Source organism: Solenopsis invicta, chromosome 4 (genome assembly GCF_016802725.1).
Source record: "Solenopsis invicta isolate M01_SB chromosome 4, UNIL_Sinv_3.0, whole genome shotgun sequence".
NCBI classification, from domain to species: domain Eukaryota; kingdom Metazoa; phylum Arthropoda; class Insecta; order Hymenoptera; family Formicidae; genus Solenopsis; species Solenopsis invicta.
Genome location: NC_052667.1, coordinates 428600 through 453205, shown reverse-complemented (window position 1 = coordinate 453205; position 24606 = coordinate 428600). Strand labels below are relative to the sequence as shown.

Sequence of the window (24606 nt, the reverse complement as noted above, 5' to 3'; positions counted from 1 at the left end):
ATATTTTTATTGAAAAATATTTACTTATTGTTAATAATAATAATAATAATAATAAGGATATCTAGATATTATCCTCACAAAGTTCATGAACAAATCAGGATGGAACTTAGCATAGGTTGTCGATTACGATCTTATGGCGCGCACTCGATTGCAACGACGAGAAGTGACATTACATTATCGATGACAGCTTGTGGGCGGATGATCGTGCATGAAATATCAGTGCAGCTAGATTACATATGTACATCGATATATAGGAGAGTATCTAAAGTCAAATAAGATTTTAACGACCTGTCATGGAAAACCGCGTTATACATTTTAAATGAATTATTGCAATCGTAACGTATGTATATTTTTCCATTGCGGTTTTGCAGATGTATTGCAGATACTCTTATGTGCTAGCGTTAAATTTTAATATTTTCAAACCTTTTTACGTACACACACATACACACGCATATAATATGGGAAATTTAATCTAACTAATCAAGTTTTGTAATGTTTAATCGATCATTTGATTTTTCAAGTTAAAAATCGCTCGATCGTATTAAAATTATATATTTGTTATTACAAAATTGATTTAATCGTGCTACAAATGATTGTGCGATTAAAAAGAATTCAGTTTATTCTAAATCATCAAATTTGATGAACGATACTCTGACGAAGGAGATCATTTTCTTTTGCCGGGACATCGATGGATCGTCGCCGTACGGTGCCGCACGGCGTAGCACAGTACGACCGGTACGCTACATTAACTCGATTCAGCGAGTAAATTAACTGCAATCAGAGGGACGTTCCCGTTAGCCATTCCGTTATTTCACTAGCTACCCGCGGGTCTATGAGCTTGCATGCCGCCCTATTCGACTTTGCGGACGCGCCATTAACGGGCTTCTGAGTCGAAGAGAGGGTGAACGTCTAACGTCGTTTTTGTCGTACGCGCAACGACCGTCGCCAATGAATCTTATACCTCGAATAGAAAACAAACTTGATCAATGAGAAAAAAATAGTCATTAGAATCGCTGACTCTCGTGCAACCAATCAAATGGATTCGTAACACTGATGTAATGTATCTTAATGTCATTGAATCATTGGTTATTTTCAGCATTTCCAAGATGTCTTGTGCGTTTTTTTTTTTTATAATATAATTACAAATTACAGTTGGAAATTTTCTACATTAAAATTTGGTCGATAACTGGCGATTTCTTCGGAAAATTGCATTTTGTAGAATTTGTCGGGTCATCGGAATGAATCGCGTCACGACACGATAAATATCCATCACACCGACTCGCAGAGCTGAGGCCTTTTCTCGTTTTCCCTCTCTCGGAACGTTTCAAGAAAGCGGCACACGCGAGAATACGTCGTACGTGGCACCAATTTCCATCGATCTCCCGTCGTTCCGGTCCGTCCGCTCTTACGACGGACAAATTTTTCGTTTTGCCTGCCTGCCTGCCTGCCTGCCTGCCTGCCTGCCTGCCTGCCGTCGTCCTCCCCTTGTCCGATGACGGTCCGCTCGACGAATTCAAAGTTAATCTCGGGCACGAGACCGTTCTTTGGTAGGCGAGAGGGGTGAGTTGGTAGCGCCCTCGGGCGACCTGTCATCGTGAACCCCCTGGGAGCGCCGGACTCACCCTGATCTCTCTGTTACGATAGAACCTTGGGAATCGGGGCCTTGGGCATTACGATAAGGCTCGGTCATTTATAATCCGCTGGCGTAAGTAGCCTTCTCTACTCTCCTTTCTAGCTGATTGCGAGGAGAAAGAATAAAGGGAACCTCGAACTTCCGGTACCCAGACTCGTCCGGGAGATTGATTCGCCGACACATGACCAAAATTCCAACAAAATTACATTTTATCCCACAATCACAAATTTATTTTCTTCAATCTTATGAGCCATATTTTCGCAACTATAAATAATAGTATTGCATAGTTTTGCGAGATAAAAACTGCGATTATTGCATATTTTCAATTTTTTTTAGATCAGAATATATCAAAGTATTGTATAATAGCAGTAAGTAGCTCGTATTTGCAAAGCAATCAGGAAAAAAAATTAAAAGCCAAAAAACGATGTTGTAATTTTGTACGAAAAATTTTAATCATATATGGTATTTTTTGTTTCGTCTTGCTTAATCTTCTTTAGCAGTGAATAATGTTATGTGAAATATTAAAAAATTAATGATTAAAAAATATACATTTTACGATTCGTAATAAATAAAAATATGCAAACCACCCTTCATGCAACGTACAATAACGAATAACTTACATTACGTATGATAATATGAAAATATGACATTAAAGCTTCTGGAAAGCGTAACGAAAAGCGTCTTAATATCTCTCATTACTGTCCCGTTTTTTGAGTCCCTAGTGACTATGCAATTAAAAAGCTAAGATTGATAAATGACGGAGAATTAATGCACGCGGGTAGAGAGGAGGCGAGATGGGATAGAGAAGAGGTAGGGGTACGTGGTAGAGCCGAGAACGAAGCGCGCGTACAGGGTTCTCCGGGTCGAAGGGGGCCGGGTGATTGCGGGTGGCTTAATGGTGTTTGTATGCATGGGAACCAGCCCTAGGGTCGAGGTAGTTATCGCCCACCAGGGTATGGACCGAAAATCGGAGCGCAGTTTAAACATGTCGGGAGAGAATTTTGCTTCGACGTGCGAGGTATCTCGCGATTTAATCGTCAACTGAAATTAATTTCCTTTTGTTTATTACATGTTTTACTTTAAAATAATCAGGCAAATTGATCTAATGTATATTTTATTAGTAATGTGAAAGCTTCGTTATGTAAAACAAATTTAAAAATATGTGAAAATGTGTGTGCATTTGTTCCTCGTTAACAAATAGATGTGAAATAAAGAACTGGAAATTGCCATAAATTCGCATTAATTACCGAGGCGGCACGTGATGACCTTGGGTCTCTTATTACTGTTGCAGGTGACGCGAGTAACGCGAGTATCGGTAGTGGCGAGGGTACGGGTGAGGAAGATGACGATTCGTCAGGAAAGAAAAACCAAAAGAAACGGGGTATCTTTCCTAAGGTTGCGACGAACATCCTCAGGGCGTGGCTCTTTCAACATCTTACGGTAAGCATCTTCTTTATATACGTTGATGATATTCTCCGTTTTGAAAAATTATTAAACGGCGCGATTGCGGAAATCGCTTTTTCGCGCATGTTTAAATAAGAAAAAAGAACCGTTACATACATGGTAAAATCACAAACAGATTATATCAAATCAAATTATTGCAAATATTAAGCTATGCATTTATCTCAAAATTGCTTTTATTATCGATAGCGAGTTGTAAGTCTTGTACATCTTTCCATCACTATAGTTAGAAATAGCGTGTTTATTTCCTATTACCAAGATGCATTTACCAAGTATGCATTGATTTTAATGAAATTCTTAGCGTAAATTTTAAGCGTAAAGCTTTCGAGAAAGTTTAATGTTTCTCAAGATTTTACGTGAAAATCTGCGGGCAATCAATGAAAGAAGTAGTACAGTCCGTCGAACGAAAAAGGACGATTAAAAAATAGGAGAGGGAGAAAGGACGGGAGACTAATCTCGTAATGCCGAGATAAGAAACGATCCGTAGCACGATGGTAGTGGTGGCTTTCGATTCTACTGGGGCCCGAGTATCTAATGATTCACGGGTAATCTGAGCCGCAAAAAGCGCAACGCGATTAAGGGGGAGAACGGCAGTCGAACCTCGGCGTCGGCTGCAAACCGCCGCAGTTGCGTAACGTTGCACGGCTATTCCAAGCGCAATACATTGTTCCTCACTGTACAAGTTTCTCTCTCACTCTCTCGTATTCCGGACACCCCATAGATTTCGGGTGTGATCAGGTTACCTTGCGAGAGCGGTAATCATATTGCAGCTCGGTTAATGCCATTACCGCACTGGGGGAGGTTGGCAGCTACCCTCGAAATCACCCTGCAGCCACCTACCGTCCTCCCCTGTCCTCACTCCCCGTTTCCCTCTACTGTATCGCGGCTTCAGCAACCCCCTAACAACGTGTATTGGATATGACGTCGGGGATAGTGGGTTCATGGTTTAATGCATATACGCTGTTTGCAGGATGACGATACCGCACTCGCTTGTAGAAAGACGAGCCCGCGGTCGACGCTCCTCTTGCTTCTTGGTTAATCGCATCGTCGAGAGCTCTCGCGAATGTTAACGACCTCATACGCAGTACCCAAGTTAAAAGGATTTTAATGTAAACTGACGATGCATCGGGACTCGATGTGCCATCCCTCGACGACTGAGTTTCGATGTCTGTCGATTCGTTCAAAGTTTGTTTCGATGTATGTTGCACGAGCACTCCGTGCTCCCAATTTTAGTCGACGTATGCGCTAATTTCTGATACTCTTTACCTTATAAATACTCGTACGTATCTATCGATTCAACATTTTTCTTTTGTTACTACTTTTACTATTTAATGCAAAAGTATAATTTTGGACAGTAGTTTAGTATCGTTGCAATTTTTGTTATACGCTATTATATAAAATTCGTAAATTTGAATTTAACAAAATACTTAGATTTGTGCATTTATTAGATTATTGTGAAAGGAGAGAAATACGTTTACGTTACGAATGATGAAAAAGTAGCGAAAATTTCAAGACACGTGAAATTCGTCCGCGAGCGATTATACGGTGCCATCCGCCAGAAATTACCAAGGTTTTTCACGACAGTCGTCTCGGGAAGCGGCGCATTCGTCTCGGCGTTATTACGAGCGATTAAGCGACTATATCGCATCTCGGAACTCATTCGGGGGAGAGGGAGAATGCACTGGATACATATTACATCTTAAAAGAGTAACTGGCACGAACACGAACTCGTGTATTTACTCGAGTGCCAAGGTCTTTAAATGCCAAGCGCCCTTTCCGACGTTTCATCTTTTTTCATCCAATAGATTATCATCTTTTACGATTTCCCCGTTTAATGTTCCAATTTCCTGTGCTTTTCTTCTCCGCGTCGACAACGCGCATATCTTATTAATCTCCAGAGGTTGATGACCCATCGCAATTTTGGCGCAAGTTTAAGTATATATCATGTGACATCAACCACACACACACACACACACACACACACACACACACACACACACACACACACACACACACACACACACACACACACACACACACACACACACACACACACACACACATTGTATATTGTACACCGACAATTCGATAACCGGAAAATTGTGACACGCTACCAAGTTCCTCGACGATGTTTGCGCGAGTCGAAACAAGTCATAGGTATCCGCTATAAATTCATTGTGTCCAACGCGAATATGCCGATCGTCGCTCATTCCGTTTCCATCGCATAGAAGCATCGCCGCGCGCCGTTGGGAATTTCAGGTAGTGTTCAGCCATCGGCTGCCGTCGTTTAGCCTAGCTGGTTAAACATTCGAAATCGCAACATCTCGCGCCAAGGAATTTGTTGGGGCGCGCCAATGGTCTATCCCGTTTCGAAGCAGCTAGTCCGCATTGACACGGTAGACGGGAAGCAGCCGAGCGCACCTCGCCACGGTTGAATAGACATAGTTTATGTATACACATAGTTTAGATAGATGGAGAGGGACCGACAGAGGGAAATAAGTAGCGCTCAATGGAAAAGCGAATACCGAATAGCGTGGCGAGCATTGCGTTAAAACGTGATAAGTGTGTATAACGGAAAGTCAAGGGAAAGACGAAAGGAGATGAAGAAGAAAAGAAAATTGCAAGTGAGATGGGTGTATTAGAATCACAGTAATGATTCGCAATATATTTTTGATTAGGATCATGTAGAAAGATGCCGGCAAACGTTGCAGACAAAAAAGACCGGTATGTCCGGGATAGCGATCTCTTGTCTATTCAATACACACTTTGATGTGAATTGGAGATTCGAGAGGGACGAATAAGTGATCACATTTAAATACAACTTTTCATATTTTGCACAGTACAGTTTAAAAAAAAATTGCAAAACAATTATATATATAATTACAAAAAAAATATACATATATATACATATACATATATATACATATATATATATATATATATATATATATATATATATATATATATTCACACTCTAACAATAAGTATATCTGCATTGAATCATAATTCACACACAGATTGATCTTGGAGAAAGATAAGCAGCATGAAAAATCAAATCTTTATATAGACTTTGTCAAGACTGTATACTTTTGATAAAAGAGAGAAATTAATGCTTGTTATTATTCTATGGTGAATAAAAATGTATAAGAAAGGAGAAAATATAGTATTGCTCAAACAATCGATGTATCGCACAAAACGGACTTCGTGTATACGGCGCCGGAGTGCAACTGGAGATTAATGGAATTTCCTAAAAGCAAGTTTATGTATTCGTTGGCGCAGATCCCCACACGAGCTCGCATGTTTTGCTGCGTTACGCTGACTCGGCGATATTTTCGAAAATCGCGACGCTTGCCAATGCTCGATAAAAGTTTCGTACGGCACGAACGTCCGGCGTGGTTGCCGTCTTCTTTTTTCAGTGGATTGTTTATCGCCGCGTATGAATAATGTAATAGAAGTTAAGTGCATCGAGTCTCCTGAGAGGAAGTCGATGGTGATCCCACTCTCGTTACAAGTACCGTTTCATGCGTTCACGAAGAGACACGGATCTTTCTCCCATCCTTCTCACACTTCGTAGTGCCTATTCGGATATTTTCTCTCTCTTCCTCTCTCTCTCTTCCTCGCTTTTGCTCTCACTCTCTCCGGTTGTCATTTTGAAAGCCATCCGCCGACCTCCCTTCGCTGTCAGTCCGACCATACATACGTCCGTCCGTACAACCGGCGCGGCGCACCAACCAACTCTGCGACCCTCCCTAAGTTTAATTAGACGGAAGAGGAGCATACATCATGGTCGACTCCGTGTCCCGACCTTCCTCGGGCGGCGGAGTTGGGCTTTCCAGAATTGTGGCTACCGACCTAGTACTTCTCCCCTCGTCGTTCCTTCTCACGTGTACTTCCGATGTAATATGGTATACCTCTAGATAGAGAATTTATAACATGTTCCCAAAAGAAATTGAAATTTTTGCTGCTACTTAATTTGGAATTTAAATCGCAGATAGGAATGTACGGAATGTGTCACGTATTTTAATTTAATTGTTTTTAATTATTAAAGAAATGATACGCACAACACGTTCGATGTCATTTTGATAAATTATTATACATTGAATATAATATAAATTAATAAATTTTACGTTAATCGTTAAATACTTGTATTTTATATATATATATATATATATATATGACAAGATTTTTTTAATTAAAATTCTTTAATTTTTTAAACTTGAATAACTATGACTATACTCGTAATTGTTTGTCTACTTTTAAATATTACGAGTTTTTAACTTTTACACATTTCATCGAGTGTAAATATTACTAGTTAATAGACATAAGCAAACAAATTGAAGAACGCGGAGATAGAATAAAGAAATAGAAGAGGGAAATAAGCTAGAATCGAAGATAGAATGCACATAAATAATCCAATTTAATTTATTCGGGAGACATATCCGTCTAGTTTACAGTTTCCTGCGACTTTACTTCTCCCACTTTGTCGTATCTTTTGTTTTTCAATTTTCTATTTCCATTTTATCTCATTGTTTTGCCGTCTTTGTTGTCATTCCTACTATCCTTTCCCTTGTCGGCCGTAGCTTCATTCGTACACCATAGTCTTCCTATATCAATGGAAACATTCTATGAAATTACATTTGCTAGCTCGCTACTTTATGACACTTTGTTTCATTCAATGTTATCCACAATCGTCTTTCTTAAGTAAGAATTCGTTCAATACTGCGTGTATTCAATCGATAATATAACAATTTGATTTTTAAATGTATTTAACTTTATGATATATATTGCATTTTGAAATACATTTAAAAATTATTTAAATTTTTATAAGAATGTATTGTATTATAATATTGTACAATATAAAATACGTTATAAATTATAACCTTTAGGATGAAATCTAAAATTTATGACTGCAATATTTTTGCAGAATAAAGTGACAGTTACATAATTTTATTATTCGAGCTATAACAATATCAAATGAAGAAAATGTTAAATTTGAAAAGAAAGAGTTATGAAATAATGCAAATACATTTGAAAGATACTGGACCTACAAGAACAGATACATATTATCTGTACATTGTCGTAATGGGAGAATAAAGTGCAGTCGAGGCAATCAATAAGCTATCTAAGATAGGTAAGGCCAGCATGCTGCAAACCACAAACCAGCAATGCCATTACCTGCATGCGGTAGAGTCCTACAGACCGAAACGTTAACATCTTTCCATCGAGATCGATAATGAAACGCGCTTCATTTGCTGCTCGCACGCCGGCACAGCAATATATCTTGATACGATCTTTAATTCATCCATATCGCCATCAAGGTATGATGCAATACAGAACGTACATCTAATACTTTATGGCGCGATAAAGCTAGCAGGTAGCTCGTACAGATCTTATTTCTATGCGTTTGTCTGCTCAAAGAAATGCCGACATTGTGGGATTATAAATTATTTTTGCCAGATAAGACATTGTCGCACGTCATTACAACACTGCGAAGGAAAGTTACGAGTACTTGAATCTAAAATTTAATATTTAATATTATTCCGTTAAAAGAATGTGTCGTGGGTCGTAATGTCAGACGATAGGTTGAGCGTCACTGCCACGGTACAGCGACGTGCCGATTTTGGCGAAACGGCGGCCGCAAAAGACGCGGAACTGCCTTCACCCCGGATATCTTAAACAATTTGCATAGACAATCATAGCGGCAGTTTTTTCGGCCGTAAAGGGGCTCTCTCTCCGGCACTCAACTTGACTACCGCACGACCCGTCGGGCGGCTTGCTATGCTCGCCGCGCGCCGCCCTCTCCGGTACTATCGGAGCGTTTTATGCCGCCATAACCGTAGCGCGGCATGGCCCACTTAGATCTGCTATCTCGGTCCCGCTGTGGTACCGCTGCGTGCCGCGGCTGACATCTATTGTCCCCTTGGCACCCCTGGACCGACTATTATCCACCTGCTTCCGGTACCACTCTCCCGTCCTTGACGTGTCGTGGGTCAAGGTCCGCAAGCTTGACCCGTGCTCTGTGCTCTCCCGCGTTTTGCATCCGCTCTCTTTTGCCAAAGCGAAAGAGGTGAACGTGCCTCGCGCGATGGGACAATTCTTTCCCGACGCGAAAATCAGCTCTCGAGGGCGACACGATACGCCCGTTGTCACCCTATCGGCTCCGAAGGACATGGAGGAGACGTTTGCATACATCGACCGGCAGTTTTCCGCTCGAACAAATCCTTGAGCCTTCGTTTCTTCTTCGGGAAGTCAATGCTTGCCCTGGTCCCCTTGTATCGTCCGTTCTTCCGCTCACTGCTGCCTTCTTCCTCAGAGACGTCTTTTATACTCTTCTGTGTTCCTTGATCTTACGACGTGCCTACAAAAGGATTCTCACGCTCAACGATGTCACTCTTACGATGTGTAACCATTCGCATATCCGTGAAAATTCTTTATTTACATTTGTGTTCAGATTGTTCATAATAACGAGAACTCTTTGACGTCACAAAAAGTTTATACTCTTAGGAAGTAGGAATTGAATTAAATCTGACACAGTTGAAATATTTATGAGTAAAGAAAAACAGTGAAAGTGCTTTTGATATATACGAGTATGTATATATATTACATAAAATATAAAAAATGAAATTTATATAAAAATTGTTATATAAAAAAACGTCCGATCTGATGAATATTCGCATTGTTCATAGCACATTTAGAGAGTTAAATGGTATCAGTATTACGTGGTTATCAAGTTTTCGTCTCTCTTTGTCTTGCCGCTCTTTTAGCTAAAAGGAAACGTTGCGAAGGTGGCGGAGGGGTCAAGCTAGACGACGTAATTTCCTCTCTTGGGACTCGCCAGACAGCTAGCTCGAAGCGACATTTGTGCGTCCTCTTACTCGTCCTTCAGTCTTCATCCTCCTCTGTTCTTCTCCGCGTCTCTCCGATGAACTTACAACCTTCAACCTTCGCCATTCGGCCGTGGGGCACGGCAACCTCTTTTGCCTTTGCAAGTTTTACTTTGCTCACTGGCGCCGCCTCGCCTCGCATTTGAATATAATACTTGGCTCACGTCGAGCTCGCGCATCGCTAGCCGAGACGAGCTGTAATTATGTTGATACGTGGCCATTGTTGCGAACGTTTTGTACGTCAAGCCGAAACTCCTTCTTTCCCTGTTCAACGTACTTTATTCTCGCCCACCTCTCCCCGTTCGACTTGACGACGCGTTGTTCATCGAAGCTACTCGAGCATCTCAATGAAATTTTGCGATCGAGTCTTAATGGTGTGAAGGAGACTCGATAGATACTTGATAAACAGCCATACGCGCGTACTTGTAAAAATGTTTCTTAAATTCACTAGTCTCTCAAGAGAGAAAATTCTGTAAATAACGCGAGTATCGATTGGAGAAAAAGAAAGGAAATAGGGGGTGAAAAAAAGGAAAAAGAATTTTGAGTGCCAGGAAGATAATTGCAAAAAGTACAAGCGGGAACCTCCGCCGTGCGCGCCAGCATTAGCGGAATCGCCGGCACCAGCAGCGCGTCGCTTCTCGCGCGATCCTACGTCGAGCTGTACCCCCATCTCTGCGTAAGGGGGGTAGTGTGCGGAACTGGGATTAGACTGTCGCCCCGCGACAGTGTAAGCCCCTATTTTTGCGAAATTTATCGCCGTTAATCCTTCACCCCCCCCCTCCCCCGCGCCACTCCATCCCTCTCCTCCGTCGCTCGCGTTGTTCTATCGTCGTGCTCTCCGCTTTTTTCCTCTCTTCCTCTCTTGTCGATATGAAAAATAATAAAACAGCCCGTCTTTATACACCCGGGCGAGCTCGCCTCTGCCTCTCTCCCGTTTTCCAAGCCAGAAGCATACCTACTCGTCGGCGAATAATCCTGCCTGGATTTAAAACATTCGTATCTTGAATATGCATTCATAGGTTTAAACCGAGGGCCGGTACGCGTAGATCCCGTCGTCGAGCGGACAGAGAAAGGGGAGAGAAAGTCGTGCTCTCGCGTACGTATGTGTACGTACGTGTATGTGTGTGCGTACGCACATGTGTATGTAGGTATGTCTATCTACATACATGCGACAGCAGGCACGGCACTGAGCCTGGTATTAACTCGGCCACTCATTAGCCTTTCTGGTTCTACTTGTCGCTCGACGTAATCTCACGTCCGTCCCAGCCGACCGTGTAGGCTTAACTTTGATGCAGGGACATCGCTAATTCCCGGTTGCTTTCGTTTTGGACCCTGGGATACTGGGATACTGCCGTACTGATTTCGCAGCCCGGCGCTATCAGTCATCCGGGTCATTTATTTCTCTCATCTCGAATCGTTTCTTTGAGGTAAAGATAATTTTATTGCATTTGTTACGTGCAACACGATATGCACGTTTCTCGGCGATACTAGGCAATACTAAATTCGTTACGACACCGTAGAACGCGACCGCGCCGTAACGCTCTTTATTAATCTAATCGCAAATGTCAAGTGTGACAGTGGATTATGTCACTTATTACCCTTATTACTAAAGAACCATCTTTCGTGTCGTTATACATGCATAAGGCATATACACGCGTTATATTTATGTAACAGCGATTTTCTCGCGTTGCAAGCGTTCATTATCGACAGGGAAATCTTGACGAAAACGTGTACCTTTCGGTCGTACAAGCGTCTATTATTGCTAACTATCGTGATACACGATCGATGTCGCGATACCCCATCATCATCACTCAACTACGTCCGGTAAGACCTTCTTTGGATAATCGCTTAACCGTTCGCAATTATCGCAACGTGGAGAGCGCTAGGGTCGTCCGGCGGACGTCCCAGGAGGCACCATAGCGGATTTATGGCACGGTTCCATGTTGTTCTCCGTGCATCAGGATATGGCGGAAACCAAGGACAAAACGCTGCGCTCTCTCTCTCTCTCTCTCTCTCTCTCTCGAATCTCTCTTTAGATCCGCGTGCCCGTCGACGTTAATGATCGTTCCGCGAACGCCAATCCCATTAAGGTGCGTTACCCGCGCGCGATTCCCGGTAGACCTCTAAATTCCTTCTAGGAGTCTAGGTAACGCTTTCAGGGTACAAAGATGAGAAACGAAGTGCGAGGTATACAGGGAGGATTGGGCTTGGAATCTTCGCGATCCATCTATTGGATGTTGGATGTGTGTTTATTCGTCGGTATGCTGGGATGTTTATTGTGTGTGTGTGTGTGTGTGTGTGTGTGTTGAACGAGAGTGGAGAATATCAGTGGCACCCTATTAAGGAGAGTGCTGGACATCTAGCCATAGAATGCAGCTTTAAAGACCCTATCGTGGTTATGGGTTATGGGTCGGCGGGGCAGTGATCAGGCGTATGCGTGCGTAGGTTGCGTATCGAATTGTACCTGTGCTTAGCGCGTAGTAGACCAAAGTGGCATCAATACTTGATGTACTTTCGTACATTCCGATTCTGTTTATCTTCTTTTTTCTTTTCTATCCCGAGCCTTTATCTTTCTCCATGCTGCCTACGTATCGCACATCGCACAGGGTCAGTCCGGGAGATGATTGTAACGACCAGCGCTTTATATTATTCACATTACATTAAGCACTTTCTCGGTGGTCGCGGAGAATGAGTCGGTGAGATCTGTAGATACGATGATGTAGCTAGCGAGGGAACTACATTTATTCTATTCTTGCGATCGGGGAGACTACGGTAGAGGCACATTGGGGGTGACACTTTGATACAATCGATCTATTACGACATCGGGCGTTGGCTCGCTTCAGAGGACAACGCAAGATTTTGATCTCAATAAACGCGTTATCTTTTGACCATAGGAAATAGCATTCTCGTCAAGAGATAACTCACTGTTATTTTATTTGAAAAAATATATTTTTCACAACTGTGTCATTGTAGAAATAGAAAGTCATTTTCTTTCTTCAGTAAAAATGATTTTTTTATCATTTTTTATTACTACAATTTTTGAAAGTTTTTATTATTTTGCAGAAAAAATTAATTTAAGAACGCAAATGAAATAATTATCATTGTTGAGATATATTTATTAGTGCTTTTATAAGCATATGTATGTACATGTATATTCTTTTCTTATCTGTACTCTCATCTCGCGCTTGTTGTAACAGATATCGTTAATCTCGTTAGACGCATTTGTAAAATAATATTAATTGTTCTGGCGCTGACAAAGTATCAAATAAAACACTAAGTGCGTTTTCCATTGATAATAAAGGATGCAAAACAATGGAACCTCGAATAAATTACATCCGATAGACCAGCGCTAGCGAATTACACCGGAAGAGTAAACGACTACGCACCATGAATTTCTATGACGTATAATTAACGGAACATTAATTAATAATTATTATGTACAATCGTGTATAATTCAACGCGCGTTTACGCATTTTGACGTATAATTTACGAATTGGCTGATTTTACAAGCAAAATTTTGCATTATACTTTCTGATCGCGTTTTTTCCTATCCGTATATTTCACTAAAATAAATAATAATAAATGATTTTTTTCATTAAAATATTGCGACTGCAAAATAGAGAAGACAGATGCGTATGATAAATGTTATTAAATTTTATTTCCATACGAAAGTTGCTCATCTTTGTATTTGCGTTTCTGTCGGTGAAACGCAAGGACGCGACACCGGACAACCGAAGCGAGTCACGTCAGATTTTTGCGGCATCTTCGTCGGTGGACGACACGACGGTGTCTTCTCCGCTTGTACCGGCACGGCACCGCCGCGATTGGACGGTTAACGAACCGGCGAGGCGAACGAACCACTGCGGCGATTCGCCACGCGCTTCTCTTCTCGCTTCTCGCGCATCCTCCTTTTATCGGATTGGGCGTCCACAAGACGAAGAGAGCGAAAGAGAAAAGCGAGAGTCGCTTCGCCGGCTGAACGGGGCTTAGAGTGGATCCGGATTTCACGGTCTTCAGACGGTATCGTTCCCCGTTTTCTTCTTCTTCGTCTTCTTCTTTGCTCCTTTCTTCATTCTTACACGGCGACTTCTAAGAGGCGACTCGTTTTGCGGTCGATGCCGCGTAAATGCCCGTCGCAGCATATCTCGCGCGCGAAAGAAGCCAAAATGAGAGGATGCATCGAAAGGTCGGTCCTGGGAATTTCTGATTGTCCGAGAATATCACTAATCACTAGTAACGTTTTACACAATTAAATCTTCTCTTTACATCGTTTACGTGAAGTTTACTCCTTCAAATTGTACAGTATATTTAAATAATTATAATGGAAAATTTAGACTTAATTAAATAATGATATTTCAATATAAATTATAATTTAATGTTTTCAAAACTTAATATTTTTTTATGTTTTTCATTAAGTTTCACATAGAAGAATTTGTAATTAAACATTTATCATACGAGATAAATTTTGCTCGAGTGAAATAAGTCGTCAAATTAGTATCTTGATTAATATTGGTTAATGAAAGTTTCCTCCAAATATTCTCAAGTTAGGTGTTGAGAGAGAGAGAGAGAGAGAGAGAGAGAGAGAGAGAGAGAGAGAGAGAATCGGTTTGTATGGAAGTCGAGACAATGTATCCTCTCGGCATCTCGAAATGGGTGCCAGGCGGTCTGCAAGACGCCTCAATTGCGGGAATCGAGCCGACTGGGTCTCTCACACGCGCGCGATCCCGCCATCCTTTAATTCAGGCTGACAGGTGAATTCCTTCCCCCGCGCGTTTCTCTTCCTCTGCAACGACGCTATCCCTCGGGGTAAGATAGATCCGTTCCCAGGATTTCCTACGGGATACGCTGGATCTTATATCACGGACGGCCATCTCTATATAAGCAATTCCGCCCTTCGTCCTGCCTCATTCGAATCGTCTACAGCGCGACTATTCGATCTTCTGGGAATCCAGATATGCTGACTCTAGGCTAGCTAACGCTCCATGTTGTTACGTTAAAGCTTTTTGATTTTGAAGAAAGGTGAGAAAATGTCGAAAAATATCGCGTCTTGATTTCCATTTAATTAATAATATTAATAGCAGAATGCAAATCTTGATAATTATCTTGAGATTCCGATATCGACAAACGATAATAATTGTTAGGTTTTCGTATAATTTCGTTGGAATTTATTTTTTGACAGTCAGTACTGGGACTTGACTGAATTCACGTTCGTTCTTTATGCGGTTGAGAGAGGAGAGATCAAAATCTGCTTGGAACGGACGCAGCTCGGTCTCGGACACGATTGGGATTCGCGGCGGTCGTTTCTGTCTTCAGGCGAGATCGAGATGGACCAATCTTCGGGAGAGATCGAACGCATATATTGGCATTTGGCGTACTCGCATGCACGGAGCTCGCGCTCGAACGATATCGCGTTCGGAATACCGACGTCAAATTACATTAATCGTAATATCGTGAGATATAGGCCCGCGCCACATAGAGATTACATCGGCAAAAAATTCCGCAACGCGGTGCATGTTAATTGGACAAAAATCTGCCCGGTCCCCGTCTCCGTTCTTCCGTTCTTGTTCGTTGTTCGGCCTCGGTCCGCCGCGGATCGCGCGGATCGCCGAGCGTAGAGAGAGAACATGACGAGATAGGGATCGGCTTTCGCTTCTTGTGAGCGTCACTAGCGTAGGTAAGGTACGCGTATACGAGCCAACCTAACCGCTGAAGAAACAAGGTATAACGATTTTACTAAGTATCTTTCTCTCCCTCTCTCTTCCAGCTATCTATTCCTTCCTTCCTTCCTTCCTTCCTTCCTTCCTTTCTTCCTTCCTTCGTCTCTTTCCGTATCTCTTTCACTTTTTCACGCACGATTATGGCAACGTATTACACGAGTACGTGGTGCTTTCATACTTGCATATATGTTTCTACCTACGTGTGCGGACACCTCGGTACCGTTGTGAAGTTCAGCGACGATGCGTCTGGCAAAGGAGGAAAAGAGAGGAAAAAGGGAGAGGAGTCGGCTAGCGAAGAACCATTAGTCATGATTAGGCCGTTGACATTGACGCCGTAGCTGGACGGCGAGCTTGTGGCTCCGGGCAGATGGAGTCCTTTGATACACGCGAGTCAGGTCGCGCATGGCATGATCTTCGCTTCTTCTTATCTGCGAGTTATCTCTACAGACCAGTCGTAACCGCGTATGATTTAGCGACGTTACTCACGCCTCGCACGTGGAACCGAAGCGTACGAACCTCACGGATCTCAAGCGGATTCGGCCCAGCTAACGGTAGATTGACGTTGGGAAAATATTCTTCATTCTAGCTTTCTTTGTTGTTGAAAAATGTGTTGCTTTCAAACGCTCCTTTATATTCTACTTTACGCGTCAATTGATTATCTTTTTATTTTGGAATTTTTACGTTGTACATAGCTTAAATTTGATGTACATTTTTTTCTCTTTCACGTAGGCTATACAGTTTTATTTCATATTAAAATATATTAACATGTCGGGTTACGTCTTTTGACACTTGATCAATTGAACGAAATGCTGACGACATATTTATCGCTTGGAAAGTTATTAAAAATATATGTACTTTTTCTTCTTTTTTGGTCAAGATTAAAAAAATGTAGCGTAGTTATATGTAATTTTGCTTTTATTTAATTGATCGAAATTTGCATTTCATAAATTTTGCGTTAATTTGTCTAGTAATAATAATTTGAATGCAAAATGATGCAGCCAAAAAGAAATATGAGATATCCAAGTGATGTGTGTTTGACAACAGCTTCTTTATCGCGAATATCCGCGATAGAGTTTTTGCGACTGCATATTGCTATAGTTGGATCGCACGAAAGCTCGGCGAATCGCATTCCACTGTCTTCACGAGTAAGAATGAGCAGACCGCGAGAACCGTGGAGTGCGAGAGCGTAGAAAACATCCGTGGACCGTGCCGACTCATCAACGCCTCCGTTTTCAACAGTGGAATCCATTGGCGCCCTAGAACAATGCCATCTGCATTCCTATCCTGCGAGTGAGAACCGTGAACTTTCGGGTCTTTTTCTCATCCGACACTGTTTAATATGATAGACATCCAAGGAAGCATTCGTAAATCTAATCATTGTAGCTGAGATTTAACGCAACTTGTATAAGATATATAGAGAATAACGACACAAATAGTAATAAAATAATCCATTTAATAACTTTACAATTATAAGATTATTCCAAGTTAATGATTTATGTGTGAAGGACTTGTAAGCTCGATGATTCAGGTATATTAAATGGTAAGGAATTATTCGAAATCAGGCAGCTATTATTTTTGAGGTATTGCATTCTTCAGCATCTGTTTTCCGGAGCGCACCGCTTGGCAAATACTGCACTCACGTGCGAAAGATATAACCTAGTCGTGGACCGATGAAAAAGTGAGGAAACGCGCTGCCGCTCCTTGCGCCAGGAACGTTTAAAGCGGACTGTGTGATTTATCAGCACAGCCCCAGCAACCGGTGAATTTCGTAGAGCGGGCGTAAATGAAGCGTCTAACGACAATCTCGTGGTCGAGGAAGACTGCGGAAAGCCCGAACAAAATAGAGAACGGAGAACGCTTGAGAGAGAGAGAGAGAGAGAGAGAGAGAGAGAGAGGGGGAGAGAAGGAGAGGGAGGGGAAGTATCTTCTGTGCTTATGTATTGTAACGCTCTCTCTTCCTGTTTCCTATTTCCATCGTACTGGTTGTACTTCAAGTCGCTTCCTTCGTTTCTCAAGCGAATTAGAACGCGATAGGAAGTCGTGTAAAAACAGCGAGCAAGAAGATGAAAAAAAAAAGGAAATGATGCAAAGTGAGCTGATAAAGCGGTCGTTGCAGGGATACCCCTCCCCCTCCCTCATCATTGTTTTTCCTTAAACAGTGACGAAAATAATGCAAAATAGGCACTCTCTGCATTCTCCATTTTTTCTTTTCCTTCTTTAGACAGCAATGCGGAGAAAGAAACGCAGGATATAGAGAGAAAAGATACAAAGAAGGCGCGGAGGATAAAAGCGATGAAACATAGTGCAGAGAAATTGAGCCGAGAAAGCAAGAGACGAAATGCGGAGTTGTGCGAGTGATGGTGGAGTCTTTGGGAGAGAAGAGGTGAAACAAGGGAGAGAAGCTCGACAGGGTAGCGGGTGGAAGAGATGGAGGATGGGCGCAGGCAGGGGGAGGGAGAGCGAGAGGGCGCCCGTGGAGATTTATGACAGGCGTTAAGCAGTAATGAAATTGCTCGTTGCTCGTTCCTCCAGGGGGGTGCAAGGGGTGGTGGAAACCGAGTGGGACTCGATGGGGGTTCGAGGCTGCTGGAGGTACTGGTGGCGGACCCTCAGCGGGGCGTAGGGTGGTTCGGTGTAGTATACACCAACAGTCACGTGGTGCAATTACCTCTCGCCAGCTGTGTATCCGCGGCATTCTCTGAAGGACTTTTAATCGCGCACCTCTACCACCCTTCTGGATTCTTCCGTCTTGTCATTTATCGCCCGTATGAGAAATACGAGACAGCTTTTTGTATGTGTGAATTCCGCACATCCTAGCTTGAAACGTACTACTAATTTACATACATAAATGATCAAGATTTCGAAAAATGCGGTTGTATTGCAATGATAACTAATAATCGAGAAATCGAATCTGCTGGATTTGGCCTTGGTTTAATTATAATTAAAAAGATAATTCGATATTTATCACAATTTTTATAGCGAGCTATTCTCTCAGGTACGGAGAAGGACAGTAGGATGTAGACATTCATCCGAGTTGTTTGCCTTCTCGCCGATTATCAAACGTCCGGATTACAGAGACGATCGGGGAGAATCTTGGATGGATGTGGAGAAAGAATTCGATACGGACAGATCGATCGATCATTGTTCACGTACGACACACACGCGCCTTGCGATCGAGCTAAATCACACCATAGACTACGCAGGCATCGACCGCCACCTGTTTCGAGGTCCTTTTGTATTCTGACTCGTCCCATTCTTTCTTTGTGGACGACATAAATTTCTGTTTAAACAACCATGCTTTTTTATAGATCATTCAATAAACTCTTTTTATGTTTTATCACTTTTTGATTGCGCATCGCAACGGAATTAAACGAATTTCGTTACTTTTCGGGGTACAGATCACAGAATAAGACTACGATCTGTAAGGATATATTTTAGGTATGCTTATATAGTACATATCTGCTTGCGAACGAGACTTAGAAATTTTGTAGTCGGTACTGATCTGTAGAGGATACTCATACTCCGGATATCACAAAAAACTGTTATGAGGGTGAGAACGATCAAAAAAAATTCGTCGAGCCGAACGAAATACATATCCGTATCCGACCACAAGCTTCCATTTCCGGTCCCTGCCAGACACTGGCCTACTATATTTCCGAGACATTTATCCTGGTTTATCCCGGAGGAAAAAGCTGAATCGAGAACGTCGAGGAAAAGGGAGGAGAAAAGCGGATGAAGACGAGGAAGGAGGAAGCTTGCTTTATCGTACGTAGAGTTGATAGATCTTGTTCGTAGATACGCTAGAATTCTTCGAAGTGACCAGCTTCGCGTGCAAGCTTGGAAATTTTTATTCCGCGAGAGCTACCGATCATTGATCTTTGGAGTTGGAATACGCATTCCCGCGACCGAATATCGTTTTAGCATTCCAAGATTTGTTAAAGCCAGATAGAAAAGTTATAGCTACTTACAAATATATCGACTGTTTTCATATCACTATTTTTGTCCGCGTTTTTTATTGCGTAAATTAACCCGATAATTCAATTGTATACCTAGAACATTTATTTCCGATCCAACATAATTTTATTATTTTCCAAGAAGAATCTAAACATATAAAAATTTTACGTTTAATATCACGTATTGGGATATAAAACTACAAAACTTTCTTATTCCACGAGGCTTACATATTTAATCATCTTGTTGTAATACGTATATTATAAATTTTATTTGAAATTTCACACATTAAAAAAATCTAATAATTATCTTATCGTAATAGTGTGGAATGTTAATAGTAATTTGAACTAGTTATATTTCACAAGGGTAATATCACTTTTTACAATCATGCTCAGTTAATCTTTTGAATTTAAACGTAATTATTGAACTTTATTCCAAGTATTTGTGATACAAGGTTATATAACAAGTCAAAGATTAAATAATATTATTTTTGTATAACATATTTATTATTTTTATTCAAGTACTATCGAGTAATTGTAGTATTTAATGGAAAAACTTGCAGACGTGGAAATTTTTCTCCTCTTTTCACTTTGATAAAGCAAATCTCCTCCTTCGTAAACCAACGGCATTATATTTCTTTAGACGTATCAGTCGCCGTTAGATCATAGTATATCATCTCCGTGTATTCGTACGGTGACAGCTAGGACAGGATAGGTAGGAAATGGAGGAATCAGAGAGAATGGATACACGTGCGGATAGGATAGAGAGGACCACATGAGCAGCCGAAGCACAGTACTCGTCCATCGAGACCAAGAGCTGTTCGTGGCAAACGGCCAATCAAATTCCATTTGGCGAACTCGCCAGATGACGTCCGATAAATACACCGTCGTTCATGACGATGATTCTCCTTTCTGGTGAGATTATCCTCGTTAACGTAATTGTTCGGCGATCGTCCTTACGATGAGGAACCTTTGTATCACTATAGATTATAAGGCCGAATACATAAATGGCGGATGTCCATTACTATATATCGTTATATGATGCATTTAAATCAATTGCAAACATTTTAACGATAGATAGATACGTGAATAGATAAAAAAAACTTTTGAAAAAGTACGTATGTAAGAAACTATTGCATCTATTTATTTTTTGTATAACGCTTAATGTTTTAAATAATGTTACGAAGAAGAGATAATACATTTAACTAATAGGATTTTATTCGACAACGTTCAGCACGTCTAGCAGATAAATCAAAACGGACGTAGCTCCGCGAGATCTCACGAGGCATTCGGAAAATTTGAGAGCGACGGTACTCGTTCCCGAATCGGTGCGCTGAGAGCTTTTGGTCTCGGAAATAAATTTCCGAACCGGCGTGGATAGCAGCTCTGTCCTCTGTGCTCCTCTTTCTCTCTTTCTCTCTTTCTCTCTTTCTCTTTCTCGTCGCCGCGACAAGAGAAGTGGATGTTTTCGAGGGCGTCGCGTGGTGCATTGTTTGCCGTGAGAACCCGGCGCGGAGATGCGCAGAGAGATATTGCGAAGAGATAGAGAGAAAGAGGAAGACAGATGGAGAGGGGAGGAGGAAGAGACGAGAGCACGAGAGTCGGACGAGAGAAAGGAGAGAGGAAGAGAGAGAGAGAGAGAGAGAGAGAGAGAGAGTCCGAGAACGGAGAAGGGAGAGAGCTCTGGCATCGATCTAGTCGTCGGTTCGGCCGGGGGCGGAGCAGGGACACAGGTGCTTCTCCTCGTCTACAGGCTTAGTGTCTGAACCACCAGTTCCAGAACCACCTCTGCGAATCAGCCTTGATAGTACCGACCGGCTGCTCTATATAACCGCGGACGAAACTCTCGTTTGAATTAAATGAGAATGCGCCATGCCGCTAGATGAGAGTGCGCACCGCTATCTATAAATGAAAATTTCTCGTTCGTCATTATACATGTTTCTATGTAAAGATGTTTGCACATTTTTCATTTTCCAACCACTCATCTATCAAGATTTTTTTATATGCACGCGATTGCAATTTATATATTATTCGTCATCTGTTCGAATGTCTTCTTTTTATATCCTTGATAGCATTTTAAAGTATTTCATTTCGTTGAATTTTATATCTTTACTAATTGCATAATGTTGAAGAATTGATATGAGCAGAAAAAAAATGTACCATGTATATGGTTTCATTAAAATAGTAAAAATCTTTTTTCGTCTTTTTTTTTTTTTTTTTTTTTGCAAAGTCCGCGACAATTACAAGATCCTTGAAAGATTTATAGAAATGATGGAGTAGAAGAGGAGCATCGAGATCGAAAACGGACAAAACTTTCGTCCTGAAGACTAGCTTTATGAATAAATTAGAATTCGAGTGAGTTCATGGTGATGTATAATGTAACGGATACCGCAGAAGAGGAAAAAAAGGGCAAAGAAGAAGAAAAGCGAGTAAGCCGCATAAATGACCAGTTCAAGCTGATTAATTATTTTGATTTAAAATTGAAACTAACAAAAGTGTCATGGATAGAAATAATTCTTGGAAGAGAATTTCTTTCGCAATCTCCGATGCTGCTCTCGTGAATCCTCGGAACCTTTGTCTCGTCACCAGTGTGACGATCTCATCTCCGATTACTGAGGATGAGTTAAAAATTTTTGTTGTGAATCCTACATTGTAACGCGTACCACTCGTTTACTTTTCTTCTCGTCAAGCCAATCTCCTTCCAATTTGAGAAGAAGGCTCAGATTTATGGGCGGCTGATCTGGTTTAGGATATCGCCGACGCGTTCGCGTGTCAACGGATAATATCTCCCGTGCATGTCTTGGCGATTTATAAGGAATCCTCGAGTTCGGTGTCGTGTGTTGAACTGTTGGCGCGCGTGGGTGCTTTTGCGCGAAATCGCTCGTAGTTTCCGAGATTAGGCATGACGACGGGTGTCGATTCCGTCACCGCGTCATAAATTTGAAAAAATCGACCAACAATTTATATATTCCACATTCGCGAACAATGTATTTACGGGATTCGATTTCGTTACGTGTCCGCTAACTTTTCTGTTCGCTTTTCTGCCCAAGTCTGATCGTGCACGCCTCCTCACGCATATATCTTTCTCTCTCTCTCTCTCTCTCTCGAGTCCGATTCCCCAACCTTTCGCGTATATATACGTATATGTATATACATACTCGACGATATTATCCCTCGGAGGGGCACAAAAGTGGCGCGTTTTTACGATCAGATGGAAGCACAGAGCTCTGAGAAATGATGGAGTCGCCTCGGTCGTCTTCTCCTCCGTGTGGAGAAAATAAGGAGTCGAAATAAAAGGAATGGGGAGAAGGAAGAAAGGAAAGAGAAGAACAAGAAGATGAAGATGAAGAAGAAAACGAAGAGAAAGAGGAGGAGGAGGAGGAGGAGAAGGTGGCGATGGTGGTACTCAGGACTAGGGGGACGAAGCGAAGTGATGAGGAGAAGAGAGGAGAGGAGAGAGAAAGAGAGAGAGAGAGAGAGAGAGAGAGAGAGAGAACTCGGCTCGGAGATCATCTGCCGCTATAACAGGCTGCCAGCTGGCAAAAAAGTCAAATGCGAGGTTCCCTTCGCTATGCGATGCTATGTTGATGGCGTGTCGCTGCTTATTTTCAACCCGCTGCCTGCATACCTGGTTAGATTCGAGAGGGATCTCTGAAATGTTCTTGGCTCCGATCCGAAATCATATACTACTGCTTTCGCCTCTGTCTAGCGACGTATCTTTGCTCTTTCTCGCTGGTCGCTGCTCCGTCCCATGTTCACGACCGGTTATCACTGGTGCCGACGACATCGCCAATCACGTTTTCCGTGGTTTCGAATCTTCCTTTGAACATAAATATAATACGTATACGAAAAATGAGCTAACAGTGAACCAAGTCCGTTTCGAGAAGAATACAAATCGAGCGCATTCTTGGCTTTACGATGGTATCTGACATATTCATGCATTTTGAGCGAGGTAATGAGTACCCGGCATCATCTTCCTTTCATTTTATCGAGCATCGTTCCGGGCACTACATCATTGTTGAATGCCAGCTCGAGAGTGAAATCGTACTTCCGTTGGGGAGTTTGGAGGTTTCCGGACAGTAAATACGATAGTCCGCGCGGTACGCCGTATTATTTCGTCCTACGAATAGACATAAAGTCTATTTGTGATGTATGAATACGAGTTTCGGGACAGACTCGTGTCAGGCACGTATCGTGACGCGTTCGTGCACCGCGGCGGGTACCGGAAGGCCGCACGGGGTAGCGCCGCACGGACAAGTACGGGGGTTACTCTTAGAATGCAAAAACGCTTTCCCTGTTTCACGCTGAAATTCTAACTCCTTCGGCTTGTTATACAATCTTATCGCGGCTTCGCTCGCGGCTTTTCTCTACCGTCTCTCACATGTTCTTTCTCGTTGAGGGTAGAGGCCTTAAAGCTTGTAAGGACACGAGAGAAAGAGAGGGAGGGAGGGAGGGAACGAGACGGATGTGAAGGAAGAAAGGACGGAGAAGGCACACACACACACACACACACACACACACACACACACACACACACACACACACACACACACACACACACACACACACACACACACACACACACACACACACGGCAGCTAGTCAGGCAACCCCTGGCTTGATCCACGTTGTACCCTAGGCCCGTAGCGGCAGTCGGAAAGGGGGGCACACCGGGGTTGGCAGGAGGTGGAGTGTGCGGGGCACCCCTTGGCTAGGTAGTAGAAGGGGTGTCGTGATAACGTCACGCTCTGACAGAGTGCCGCTGCTATCGCGCCGCCACACGCTGGCAGAGAAACAAAATGGAACCTCCGACCGACCGACCGACCGCGCGACCGACCCTTCTCCCTTTTCTCTTCTCTCCCCTCATCCTTTCCTCTCTCGCAGGGCACAGGCCCTGTCTCTTTCTCTCGTTTTCTTCGCTCTCGCCTCGCGATTTCTACCTCGACGAAATATTCTCAAGA

General features: G+C 42.4%; 1 protein-coding gene and 1 long non-coding RNA gene across 10 annotated transcripts in view; one reads left to right on the top strand and one right to left on the bottom strand.

The window, feature by feature from the left end:
* The window catches only part of LOC105195795, a 255143-nt gene that overhangs the window by 22071 nt on the left and 208466 nt on the right, over positions 1-24606 (bottom strand). The window lies entirely within an intron of this gene.
* Positions 1-24606, top strand: part of LOC105195834 (homeobox protein homothorax) — a 387950-nt gene that overhangs the window by 244465 nt on the left and 118879 nt on the right. For 6 of the 8 annotated variants that reach the window (XM_039448644.1, XM_026135893.2, XM_026135891.2 and 3 more), the window contains one exon: positions 2922-3073. In XM_039448644.1, the coding sequence (XP_039304578.1) occupies positions 2922-3073 (152 nt within the window). The remainder of the gene's footprint in view (positions 1-2921; positions 3074-24606) is intronic. The other 2 variants (XM_026135894.2, XM_026135892.2) reach the window with 1 other exon arrangement.